The sequence below is a fragment of the Squalius cephalus genome (assembly GCF_949319135.1).
Source record: "Squalius cephalus genome assembly, chromosome: 24".
In the NCBI taxonomy this organism is placed as follows: Eukaryota; Metazoa; Chordata; class Actinopteri; order Cypriniformes; family Leuciscidae; genus Squalius; species Squalius cephalus.
Genome location: NC_137145.1, coordinates 9,820,768 through 9,835,260, shown reverse-complemented (window position 1 = coordinate 9,835,260; position 14,493 = coordinate 9,820,768). Strand labels below are relative to the sequence as shown.

At 36.7% G+C, this 14,493-nt stretch overlaps 1 protein-coding gene across 1 annotated transcript; it reads left to right on the top strand.

Annotated features, from left to right (window-relative positions):
• Positions 1-282: 282 nt before the first annotated feature.
• On the top strand, positions 283-1,260 carry LOC307152587 (olfactory receptor 1F1-like; the record flags this gene model as incomplete). Its single annotated transcript, XM_079861355.1, has 1 exon — positions 283-1,260. One exon carries the CDS (start codon positions 283-285, stop codon positions 1,258-1,260), a length of 978 nt encoding a protein of 325 aa, XP_079717481.1.
• Between the last annotated feature and the right edge of the window lie 13,233 nt (positions 1,261-14,493).

Here is a 14,493-nt window from a genome sequence, read left to right as displayed (position 1 = left end):
GTTCAAGTTTCATTAAGGATCCGAACTGTGAAGCAGAGGCAAAAACGTGTTGTCCACAAACCACCACAACACCTTTTCATGTATTATTAAGACAATGTAACATTTTCATTGTTAGATTTCTGGTTGAATGTTTTAATGACTTTTGCCATCAAATAATACAGATGTTAAAGGTGAATTGTAAAGCACAGGCTGTTTGTGACTGTTTCTCATAGGAATCTGGTTTCTCGTCCACTGAAAGCAAAGCGCGCTGCAAGGAAACTTGGTCGTAAAGGAAGGACGGCTATGCAGAACGGCAATTCTGCCCCCAACAACTCCCTCATTCAGCCTGCAGGATTTTACATTGTTGGCATGATTTCAATGCCGTACAAGGAAATTTATGTAATTTTCCTCACTGTGCTCTATGTGATCACAGTCGTATGCAATGTCTTTCTGATCATCATCATTTTCTATGACCACCGACTGCATGTCCCAAAGTTCATGGCTGTTGGTAATCTGGCTTTGGTTGATCTTGTTCTCAGCACTTCTCTTGTGCCTGGCATGATAAAGACTCATCTTTTTCTAGACAATTTTGAGCCATTTAAATTGTACCTTGTGCAAATGTTCACTTACTATACTTTTGTATCCCTCGAGTCGTTTTCCATATGTGTTCTCTCTTATGACAGATTCATTGCGATCTGCTTGCCTTTAAGACAGGAGTCTATAAACACAAACACCAGAATGGCTTACATAATTGGTGCAATTTGGTTATTTTGTGTTGTTGTAATAATCTTTGTTACTATATCCATCCTGCCCCTCTCATTTTGTGGCTCTCTTAATGTCGACAGCTATTTTAGTGATTATGCTCCTGTTTTAGAACTTGCTTGCAATGATATGATGCACCAGTGGAATTTGGGCACTTCTTTAGGTATACTCTTCATAGTTGTACCTTTGACTTTTATTTTCTTGACTTACATGAGTATATTGATCACTGTATTCAGAATGAAAAATAATCAGAGCCGTTATAAGGCGCTGTACACATGCATCGAACACCTCGTGTTAGTGACCTTATTCTTCATTCCAATTTTAGTTATCTTCAATCTTAAATTTTTTGGAAGTTTTTGGAACTCCAATGCTGTTCTGGTGTGCTTGTCTTTGTCATCCCTCATCACACCCTGCGTGAATCCCATCCTTTACTCATTGAAAACTAAAGAGATTAGAAGCAGGATTCATTCTTTGTTAACCCGCAGACTGTCTGTTCGTCCTCTTAAAAATGCACATTAATGTATAGAACATAATTGCGGCTCAAGTGCAAAGTGCTGAGATTATTTATAATGTTATCTTGGAGGATTTCTGTGATGCTTTTGGTATTATTTTGTGTTCATATTAAAATGCATTGTTTTTCTATAAAACTTAAATCTCCAATTCCAATTCCTCAATGCTCTGCAGTTATCTTGTAAGAACTAGCATACTTTAATTTAATCATAAAGAACCACTCCATGTATTCTTTCATTGTGCAACATCTCTGTAAAATGTTCACATCTGGGAAAGAGCCTCTAAATTATTTATCACCACACATATAAAACCAAGTCTTCCTTTTTAGTAAACTAATGTTCTTTCCCTGTATCTATTGTCTACCATGTCTCTTATCATTATCAAAATCTGCTTGGTAATCAAAGTGCAAAGATCGCACCAGGTTTACAGCACATGTACTTAACAACCCCTACGGAAAAGTAGTTTATTCAAGTGTTCTATTTGTATACTTCTTTTAGACTAAAAATGAGAAAGTATACTTTCAGTCTACATTTTATATACTTCTCAAAAATATACTTAAAATTACACTTAAGTGTAAAGTCCAAGTATATTTGGCCTGTACTTGTACTCAATCTTTTGATTGAGATATACTTAAAGTATAATTAAGTATTCAAAGTATACTTGGCTTGTAGTTGTGTTAACTCTGTTAATCAAGTAGCCTGTTAAATATACTTTTTTTTCATAGTTTTTCATGTACAGTCTTATGAAGCTTACATTGTTTGAAAATGTTGATTATGATATTGATATAAAACAGATATGTTTCTAATTCTGCGTATCTGAATTTTTGTGTAGACTAGTCCACTGGTAGTGTACATAGGAATTTCTTTTAATTCTACTTTACTCTTACCCCACCATTGACTGAATTTTCCAGCTATCCATGTTTTCACTGATATACGATAGGGGGCGCTATGACACATCTTCTAGTACAGAATCTCCGGATCAAAACACAGGAGAAGAAGAAGCTGAAACAAGTCTCTTCTCCATCATGATAAATGATGTATTTTCAGAGGTGGGGCTTGAGATTGGAAGATCTTTGTTTGCTGACGACGGGGCTATGTGGAAAAGGGGAAGGAATATAAATTACACAGTTAGGAAAGTCCAGGAAGCAATTGATCTGGTAGGGCGGTGGTCAATGAGATGGGGTTTTAGATTTTCAAGGGAAAAAACACAGGTTGTTTTCTTTACAAGGAAAAAGTTGGGGGAAGAGATCAATCTTAAACTATATGGACATGTGCTGGAGAAGGTTGAGTTCTTTAGATTTTTGGGAATGGTGTTTGATGCTAGGTTGACATGGGCTGGCCATATTGAGAAAGTCATAGTTAAATGTAAAAAGGTATTAAATGTGATGAGATGTTTGGCAGGAGTGGACTGGGGTGCGAGTAGGAAAGCACTGAAGGGGATATATGATGCACTGATTAAATCAGTAATGGTTGCATAGCATGAGATGCAGCTAAAACCACATTGGCCAAGTTGGATATTGTACAAGCACAAGCATTAAGAATATGTTCTGGGGCATTTCATACGTCACCGGCAGTGGCAATACAGGTGGAAATGGGTGAGATGCCTCTGCAATTAAGAAGGGAACAGTTGACAGCCAACTATTGGGCAAACCTGCAAGGACAGGATAGGTCTCACCCCACAAGAGAAGTTATACAGGTATGCTGGGAACACGAAAGGGTTAAAAGTCAGAGTTTTGGATAGGTGATGCTATTGGGAAAGAGATGGGACTAGAGGGAAAGGAATTTAGCCCAACAGTTCCGCTGCCAGTCAGACCACCTTGGCTTCTTTGGCAGACTAGTGTGGATCTAGAGATTTTAAATAGCCACACAAGGAGTAGAGAGGGGTTGGATGTTTGCCAGGCATTTTGTGATAGGATGAATGTTAAGTATAGTAAATATTTGGTCATATTCACTGATGGGACTAAAGATCCTGAATCTGGAAAAGTTGGATCTGCTTTCAGTGTACCAAAAATGGGGTAGAGATGCAAAGTAGACTTTCTGATAATTTATCAGTATTCACTGTTGAGTTGGTGGCTGTTTGGTTGGCAATGCAGTGGATAGAAGAAATTAAACCAGCAAAAGTTGTCATATGCTCAGACTCTAGTGCAGTTCTGAAGAGTTTGCAATCATTTAGGTCACATGCAAGACAGGACATAATATATGAAATACTAGAACTTCATTCACGGATTTGTCAGATGGGGGTAAGGGTAAAATGTACATGGGTTCCAGCACATGTGGGGGTGAAGGGAAATGAAACAGTAGATAGGTTGGCAAAACAAGCCAATAAACGGGAAGCTGTGGATATAGCAATTAAAATAAGTAAAGCAGAAGCCAAAGCACAAATCTGGTCAGAAATTAATAAAAAATGGCAGATATAATGGGATGCAGAGGAGAAAGGGAGACATTTATATAAAATTCAACAAAAGGTTGGGACAGAGAGGGTTACGGGAAGGAATCGAATGGAAGAAATTATCTTCACTAGGTTAAGAATAGGACACTGTGGGTTAAATAGGTATTTACATATTATGGGTAAGCTCATATCAGATAGGTGTGAATTTTGTGATAATATTGAATCTGTGGAACATGTGATTTTTGAGTGTCAGAAATATGAGAAGGAAAGAACAAAGATGAGAGAGGGCATAAGAAGGTTAGGGGGACAAGGAAATTCACTTAAAGAATTGCTGGGGAAACCATTAAATGATATGAGTACACTGTTATTTAAAGGAAACAAGATTGGCAGAAAGGATATAATTATTATTATTAGAAGTTATTTCTTCTAATATGTTTTTATTTATTTATTTTAATTTTTTTAATTTATCTCCGCCCACACTCCAGTACAGTAGGTGGCGGAAATGCACCATTAATGTTGGATGCCAACCGCCGTTAAACATCAACGAAGAAGAATAAGAAGAAGCTGAAACAAGTGATAGAAGATTGCTCACTCAAATGTAAAATAATGTGATCATCAAACATTAAACAGCGTGTAAATCAAAACTGCTTAATGTTACCAAATGAAATGAAGCATAACCCATGAAGAGAAAACGACTGTGAAGATTTGGGGGGTGTTGGACTCGATCTACTCCATCTGAGTTTTTATCATTGTTCTGGATCTGATCAAGGCGTAGTCTTTGACAAAAATGTGATTTTCTCAACTTTTTTAAAATGTTGCCTTTCTTTATGAAACTTACTAACATTTACATGTTGTTTTTAAAATTAGTTAAAGTACAGTTAAAGGTATTTTTCAAGTACAAAAAAACAAAACAAACAAAAAACAACAACATTTGAACAAAGTAGTATACTGCAAGTGCAAAAATAATATATATAAATAGTAAACTATAAGTATAATGTTATGTTCACTTAGGAAAACTGACAGCCTTCAACGGGTAGGACCAGCTGGTAGCCGATTTGCTGCTAATCCAAGATGTTTCACCAGCTAACTAACCAGACAAGCCAGTGACTAACTAGACCAGAGGTGTTCAATCCTTCTCCTGTAAGGCCACTGTCCTGCAGAGTTTAGCTCCAACAGTTAAACACACCTGAAGTAATCAAAAGGAAGTGCACAAGACTGTCCCATGTCTTAAAAATGCTAAAGAGCAGTGCCCTGAACGCACACTAAACCCACAATATTCCACTTCGGAACGGGTTTCAAATCTAAGCATATCCCATCATGCATCCTGTTTGGGAACTCATGCCCCAAAATATCGAGACGTTGAGGAAAACATTCCACTGCAAGTTAAATTAATTAGATATTACATATAATTTGGTAGGAAAACAAAGTGTTTCACATTTTATTGGTGCGAAGATGAGTACCGGTATGCTGCAGTCCGTGTATTTTGTACAACATTTGCAACTGCTTTTTATAACTTAATTAGAAGCACCACAATTCTTAAATTGTGTCATCTATAGGGTCTACTGAACAGACATTTAGAAGTTTATTTTCAAATGCAACGTATTGAAAATTAAAATAAATCTCTTGCATTTTTGCTACACTTTCCCTGGTTTCACAGACAATGGTTTAGCCTAGTCCTAGACTAAAATGCATGTATGAGCTGTTTTAACTGATAGCAACTTGCTCTAACATATTAAAATATTTCAGTGCCATTGTTTTGTCTCAAGATGCATACCAGCAATTTTACATTACACACAGTAATGTTTTTTTTCTAAGGCACGATTATAAAAGCTGCTTAAATGTTCTCATTAAACTAAGGCCTAATCATGGCTTAATCTAGCCCTGTCTTTGAAACTGGGCCTACGTTTATTTGTCTATTTGTTTATTTGGATCCCCATTAGCAGCAGCTACACTTGGGGTCCCAACAAGTAAAAATACAAAACTACATTATTCAACAACAATAAAAGTTCAGTCAATAAAACACACAAAACCAAAATTCATTCCACATATCAAAATTAATATGTGTGCTCAGGCTCAGTGCAACGGTCTTAAGATGACTGTCAGTGTCGAAATGTACACTGTAAAAAAAAAACCTGTAAAAAAACGGTATTATTCCGGCAGCTGGGGCGCCAGAAAATTACCGTAAAATAACGGCAAAAAACAATCTCGTTAAAATACAGTAATTTTCCATAATTAAATAACAGATTATATCTTTAATATTACATTAAATCTTATGTAATTATTGGGATTTTTAATGTTTTAAAAAGTCATATACACCTTTAAAACAATTAAATACTGTAAATTTAAGGTTTTATAAAATTATTTTATATAATAATGCTGTCTATCTACAGTAATTTTCTTTTAATATAGTTTTTATGTGTAAAATAACAATGAAATTATGTATAAAAAATGCACACAAGTACATAAATTCAAATACAAATGTTTGTAAATTTACAGTTTTATTTTTTATTTGTACAGATCCAATTTCACAAAATCTCTAATTAAGTTCTTAATAATAGCAAATGTACAGCCAATTTCTTTTAAATTAACTAAATGTATGAGTACAAATTACCTGCATATTTACAGTATTAGTAATTGAACAAACACTAAACATCAAGATTGATAGGAAATAGAAGCTTAGTATATAATTTAGAACATGTAAAAATATCCACAATAAAAAGCAATTACCGTATACCTTTACAGTATAACTTATTTTAACATTTACAATTACATTTTATCCAAAGTGACTAACCAATTAAGATAATAATTAAAGATAATAAAAAGCAACAAGTGCAGTGACAAGTCCCAGTTAGCACAGTACACATAGAAAGGTGTTTTTTTTGTTGTTTTTTTTACAAAGATTTAGTATTATTGGGTGAAGTGTTTATGAAAAAGATGGATCTTTAGCAGTTTCTTGAAAATGTGTTGCGTTGCGCCGGTCATTCCACCACCAGGAAACAGTCCAGGTAAATGTCAGTGAAAGTGGTTTTGTGTCTCTTTGGGATGATGGCACCACAAGGCGCCGTTCACTTGCAGAACACATGCTTCTGGAGGACACATAGATCGGAAGCAGTGAGTTTAGGCAGAGGGCTACCTTTAAAGACAACTCTTGCTGCAGCATCTGGATCAGTTGCAGAGGTTTGACTGATGCTGGAAGAGCTGCCAGGAGAGCATTACAATAGCCCAGTCTGGATAGAACAAGAGAGTTGTGTAGCTCCGATAGGAAGGGCCTGATCCTCCTAATGATAAGGCAAATCAGCAGGATCACAGCAAGTATGTTTTGGCTGAAAGCTGAACCATAAGCAGTTCTGTCTTGGCAAGGCTGATTTAAAGGTGAAGGTCATTCATCCAGCAAGAATTTTCCATCAGGTAGGCTGAGATGCGAGCAGCAACCGTCAGATCATCTAGCTGGATTAAAAGGTAGAGATATGTGTCATTAAGATAGTAGTGATAGGAAAAGTCATGTTTCTAAATGACAGAGCCCCACTAAGCAAAATGATGTCCGAAAGACTTCTTTTCAATGTCTTTGTTACAAAAATCAAAGGTTGAAATGCCGTCCACTGAGGAGCCAGAATGAAAGTTATGACGTCTTTTTTTGACGTGTTCTGCACGTCCGATATAGACGTTCATCGAACCTTCGTACAAGGTTAAAACTAGTTCAGATGTGGCCATTGTGGACATATTTCAACATCATTTATGGTCTCATTTAGACATAATTACTTTGATTATTGCTGTCAGATGATCTTAGTGAGAATGAACAGAGGTTTAGATGTTGATATTCGTTTAATTTGAAGTGTCACCATTGTGGCGATCCGTGTTTGCTTTAGTTGGGCTCTTGGTCCCCGTTCCTTTTACTTTAACTTTTCTTTGGCTGCTGTAACAGTGTGTTTGTGTAACACAATTGTTGTGGCAGAGAAAGCCTAGAAAAAGTTTGAGGTGTTATCAGTTCAATGTTGATGATGACATAATTATCACAAAAATGGGCCTTTAATATTGTGTTTAAAGTTTTGTGTTTATATTTGCCATTAATAACCAACAACCTTGTGGAACTGCCAATGATCCCTTATTTGAAGGTGTATAAAAAGCATGTGCACATGATGTTTTGAGCAAGAGTATCATACAGTCACACACAGACATCAAGATTGTGCATATGATTTCCAACAATGGTGACAATTAAAAAAAAAGCTTCATGCTGCAATGCATGATGGGTAGCTTTCATAGTACAAAACTCATCCTTAATTCCCAAGCTTTTCATATCCAAAATCTTGATGTCTGTGTGTGACTGTATGATACTCTTGCTCAAAACATAATGTGCACATGCTTTTTATACACCTTCAAATAAATACACCTTCACCAATAATGCAGTTCCAAAAGGTTGGTGGTTATAAATGGCAAATATAAACACAAAACTTTAAACACAATATTAAAGGCCCATTTTGTGATAATTATGTCATCATCAACATTGAACTGATAACACCTCATACTTTTTCTAGGCTTTCTCTGCCACAACAATTGTGTTACACAAACACACTGTTACAGCAGCCAAAGAAAAGTTAAAATAAAAGGAACGGGGACCAAGAGCCCAACTAAAGCAAACACGGATCGCCACAATGGTGACACTTCAAATTAAACGAATATCAACATCTAAACCTCTGTTAATTCTCAGTAAGATCATAAGACAGCAATAGTCAAAGTAATTATGTCTAAATGAGACCATAAATGATGTTGAAATATGTCCACAATGGCCACATCTGAACTAGTTTTAACCTTGTACGAAGGTTCGATGAACGTCTATATCGGACGTGCAGAACACGTCAAAAAAAGACGTCATAACTTTCATTCTGGCTCCTCAGTGGACGGCATTTCAACGTCTGATTTTTGTAACAAAGACATTGAAAAGAAGTCTTTCGGACATCATTTTGCTTAGTGGGTAGTTAAAAAAAATTAAAAAAAGAAAGAAAGATGGGTGGAATCTAACACAATCGTAATCTTGCTGTAGCAAATCCAAACCTTGTGCATACTTTTAGTGCAATATGGAATCAGAAGACTGTTATGAACATATGGAATCAGAACCGTTATGATTTTTATGTTTTAATGAATTCTTCCCATACCTTGTTTGCCATGATCATCTGCTTTCCACGTGACCTGAAATCACACACACACACACACACACACACACACACACACAAGTTATTTTAAAACTCAGTATTAGATTTACACATGTCAGAATATGTTCCATTGGGACAATGCAAAAACTCAAATGACTATGATCTTGAAGCTGAGCTGGAAAGGCTAACAGTAATATTTTGAGCTGCCATGTGATTTTAGCTAAGTTACATTAAAGAAAGTAATGTTAAATGAATATGATTTACTGTGACCTAGCTGCACACCTAGGTCCTAGGGGTTCATCATGTTGTATTCATATTCTAGTCTTCCTGTTCTAGGTTTTCCTGTATCATCAACAAGTACGTTAAGTTACAGTATTTCGATTTCTTAACGGTCTTAATAAAGTTAGTCATGTTAACTATTACGAAATAAACAAAAGAAACACGGTAGGCCTATTTTTAGTAAAACTGTGGCTATTACAATGGTAAAAAAATCAGCTAAAAACGTGTTTACTACAATTTTATTATAATAAAATAAAGTATGTTTTTTAAGAGAAAAGTTTTCAGCTTCCAGACAGTGTTTCAAAATATCCCGCCATTTATTGGTTTAATGTTACTGACTATCATAACGAAGATTTTATACACAATTATGGACTTTAATATGAATAACAAGTCTACTAAAGATTGTTTTAGGTCTTTAAGTTAACAAGTAGAGATGTGGGTTGGGTTCAACTGATCTTTCTTAACACAGATCGATAATTAAAAAACGCATGCTGCATTTTCAGTGTTTTGCCCTGACCCAGTTATAACTGAACATCATTTAAGAATACTAACGTTAGCATGGAAACTGTCTAACCACTTAACACAAATATAATAAAATATCGTACACACATGTAGTATGAGACTCTTACCTCAGCCGTTGATCGGTCGGGATCGATGAGGTCCGCTGTGACGACGAACCAGGCTCACTGAAAAAGGGCGCGTTATTTCTAGACTGACTGACACCCAGACTACAAACAACTAATATGTGTTCAGCGCTCCTGCTCACGGCTGGCTGCTTCTGTCGAATAAGATTATAGCTTTGAACCACTGTGATCACAATCCACGACTACTTCACGAGCGTAGACTGAAACTTCAAATCTCCCGCTTGCCCTTGACACAGATCGACGACAGAGACAGATCTGTAGGTAGCTAACTGTTGTGGGCGGGACTAGCAGCAACGAAACGTAATGGCGGATAATTTGAATCTGCGCGCGCGCGTGCGCGGGCACACACACACACACACACACACACATACATACATACAAACGCACACAAAGCCACGCAGATTTGGAAAAACGATTCATAAAAGACATAAAATATAGGCCTAAATGAAATTTTCGGGCAAATAGCCTACAAATGATGATCAAAATGAACATCTATTTGCAAGACAAAATTAAAAGACTATAAATAATTAAATAGGCTTGCCTAATGTGTGTACAAATCTTAAAACTCACTTTAACCCCCACATGCTTAATAATCTTTAAGGAAAACATGTTTAGTGACTGCTGATTTCTGCAGTTATACCTTATTTTCTTTGTTTTCTAATTCCACAGAAATAATCTGTAAAATATTACTTAATTTTGTATGTAAAATTACACATAACCCTATAAAATTACAGAGAATTTCCTTTAAAAAATGTAAAATTAATGTAAAACCAAAATAAAAGCAATTACCTGTAAATTTAATAGTGGACCTTTAAATTACAACAAATATCTGTAAAATAACAGGTATTCACTGTATAATGACAAAACGACAAAATTCTGTTAAAAAATACAGACCGTTTCCTGTAAATTTACAGTTTTTTTTTACAGTGTATGAGCCAATCAAATCAAAGGAGGCGGGCTTTACTTTTCATAAAACTCAATTTCGCGTTGTGGCTGCATTACCATTATGTGTGCATTATCTTTCTAATGATAATTTAATGACCCATCGTCCATTCTTCATTATAAGATGTTCATTTGTGCAACAAATAGTTGAGATGAGCAACTAAATGCCAATGAACATTTAAAATAGAGTCTTGCTGGTTTGAAAGCTACAGGCCAGATGTATGTGTATAAGATACGCTTAAGGAGACACACAAGCACAAGCCAGCATCTATCAACCTGAACATCCATTAAAGCTAAGCAGGTTTGATCCTGGTCAGTATCTGGATGGGAGACCTCCTGGGAAAACTAGGTGGCTACTGGAATAGGTGTTAGTAAGGCCAGCAGTGGGTGGTCATCCTGTGATCTGACTGGGACCTAACGCCCCAGTATGGTGTTCAACTGTTCACTTTAACTAAATCCAACAATCTATTTTTTGAGTGCAAGACAACCTAATAGAAAAAAGGCTTTAAGGTCATACACAAGCACACATCTGAATATAGGCCTATTGTCATTTCACGAGTTCACACTTACATGTAATTAAGTGGAGTAAAGGTAATGCGTATTTGACGTGTTGTCCGGGGGGAGTGCTCCGAGCTCGGAATTTGGCCCGAACCCAGTGTACCATTTGTTGTAAATGGTACACTGGTACCACTTAACTACCCGGTTATTGTAAGAGTGGTTAGGACTAAAAGTGAGGAGAAGGGGTGGTGGAGGGATACTGTTAAACTGTCAACGAACAGAGGTAAGTCTGCTGTATATATACCTCTTCTTTTGGCAATTGATTGATTAACTAAGTGCGCTCCTCTTGTGTTAATTTAGGGTTAATTATCTGAACGTGCTCCTCCCGAACTTTGTTAATAAAACATCATGTATTATTTTATCATCTCTGGTTATTAAGTTCCATATCAACTACAAATTATTGCTACTGACCTATAAGGCCCTAAATGGTTTAGCTCCTGTGTACTTACCTGATCTTCTATTGCCTTAATCCATCATGCTCTTTAAGGTCACAAAACTCTGGGCTTCTGGTTTTGCCTAGGATATCTAAGTCCACTAAAGGAGGGAGGAGAGCGTTTTGTGGCTCCTAAACTCTGGAATAGCTTTCCTGATAATGTTCGGGGCTAAGACTCACTCTCCCAGTTTAAATCTAGAATAAAGACACTCAAACATTCATATAATGCATCTCATAACCTTAGAAAATAATATCAGATCAAATGCACATGATTATCCTTGCTTAATGTTCTGAGGTACATCCTGAAGTAACTAGAGAGTATGTCAGTTCCAGTTTGGATCCAGCCTTTTATGAAGAATTCAGATGACCAATACCTGTGAAGAGACGGCACCAACACCTGCGAAGACTTCAGATGATGCAAACTCTGAATCAACGTGCACCAATGCTACAATTTTCTATGTCATAATCATCTGTTAACAGACAGGTGTTCATTACTTCAATGAGCTCATTGTTTCTGCCTTAAATTATTACATTGTTTAAATTAATACATTTTTAGCTAACTGTGATTTGTATTTGTACATTTCTGAAATACATAAAATTGAATTGAATTATTGAATCTGTGCCTTTCATATGAAACTTAATTTTGCTAAGACTCTAAATGATTTAAGACCTGTTGCTCTGGCATCATTGGCGATGAAATGTTTTGAGAAATTTGTCAGGCATGTATAATATTTTGGTTTTTATCTCGCCATACATCAATGCTGCCAACTCAAGAATTTTAATAATCATAATAGGAGATAAACTCATCTATACCTGATGAAAATGATCAAATGATGTTAATGAACAAATAAATAACGAATCTCGGGCGACGTCAGGTGACTTAAATTCCAGAACCTAACTGTGTACTGTTTATTTACATGACAACTGCGTTTTGGGAGCCTGCAAATGTAAACTTTTGAAAAAGGGTTTCAAAGTGCAAGTTTTTCAAAAGTATAACGTTATCGTCTCTGTGTAAATGCAGATCTGTGTGAATGAGCATCATTTCAAAAATGGTGTCGTCTGTACGTGAAAAATGTTAGTTTTTAGTAAATCGTTGTTGTGGAAACGTACACTCAATAAATCTTGTTAATAATCGGGGGCTTTGTCTCTATTTTTTTTTTTTTTTTTTTTACGTTTTTAGAGTATTAAGATGTCTTTTTGAGTTTGGGGAGATCAATTAGCTAACTCTGAGGACAAACATGTTTACATTGTGTCTCAGCTAAGGTCATTACCTCTTACCCTCATGAGATGAGAGCAGCTTGGGGCTAATTAGGGCAGAAATCATTCACACATAGACCTAATTTGTTTTTGCCTCAGATTTGCTTTAATAAGACAGGCGAATGAGTCACTTTGTCAATGTTGTCTATATTTAGAGACAACTAGATGTACCGCATGGCGGTACAAAATATGACCGCCGCTCAGGCCTGCACTGGCTTTCCACAAAAATAAATGACGTGGAGCAATTTGGCTGTATTGCGTGTTTATGTATATAAGTTGTATATTTTAAAAGACTGTCTGGAGTATTCCTGTGTATCATGGATAATTTAGAGTTTTGTAATTATTTGCCATTACTATTTAAGTTTTATATCAAAAGTCATTAGTTTAGACACTTAACATCCATAATGTGAAAACGTCACATCCATAACAGTGGTTTTCCCTACATAATGTATTACAAAAATGAGTTTCAAAAACACACTTATTGTGTTCAAGCAAGTCTTTTTCATGCTACATCGGCAGTTTGTTTAATAATTCACAGAGTTTGTAGGACACTTGTAAAGTGTGTGTATTTCATGTTATGTCCATAACGCTGATAAAATGTATTCATAGTGTGTGTCTGTGTGTGTGTGTGTGTCTGTGCGTGTATGTATGCGTGCGTACATGTGTGTGCGCGTGTGTGTTTGTGTGTGTGTGTCTGTGCATGTGGATTTGTATGTGTGTGTATGGGTGTGTGTCTGTGCGTGTGGATGTCAGTGTGTGTGGATGCTTGCGTTTGTTTGTATTCCTGCATGTGTGTGTGTGACGGTATCATCCTAAACCAGCAACCCTTCGCTCAACAGCACCATCTACAGGCCGATGAGTGTACAGTCACTAAATGTGCACATAAATGAATTTATTTTATACCCCCCCATGGATGAAATTCTACGAAACTTAGCATACCCCCAGAGGATGTCAAGTTAATCATACACATGAAATATGGTGCAGTTCTGAACATCTCAACTGAAGATAGGGGCGATTAAAGCAGAATAATATTGCATTTTCATTTTTTATGGGAAGGGGCGCAAATCACAAATGAGTGATTATGGGCTAGGTTGATGTGGGCCCTTAATACCAACATACCATAAAAATTTCTTCATCCTCGGTGCCACGGTTCAGGTAGTTATTTAGGAAAAACTGCATTTTTTGGGTTTGGGGGGGGCCCAGCGCGGGGGGGGGGGAGTGGCCCCCGGGGACCAAACGAAATTTTTCCGTAAAAGTCTAGTGGGGCTACATGCCCACCAAATTTCATGTTCCCCGGTGTTTCGGTGTCCCTGGTATCGTTGACGAAAAATTGAGTAGATGACGGAAAAAAAAAAAACTTTGACAATCGATTATGGGCTAGGTTGATGTGGGCCCTTAAGACCAATATACCATAGAAATTTCTTCATTCTCGGTGCCACGGTTCAGGTAGTTATTTAGGAAAAACTGCATTTTTGGGTTTGGGGGGGCCCAGAGAGGGGGGGGGGGGGGGGGGGGTTGGGGGGGGGAGTGGCCCCCGGGGACCAAACGAAATTTTTCCGTAAAAGTCTAGTGGGGCTACATGCCCACCAAATTT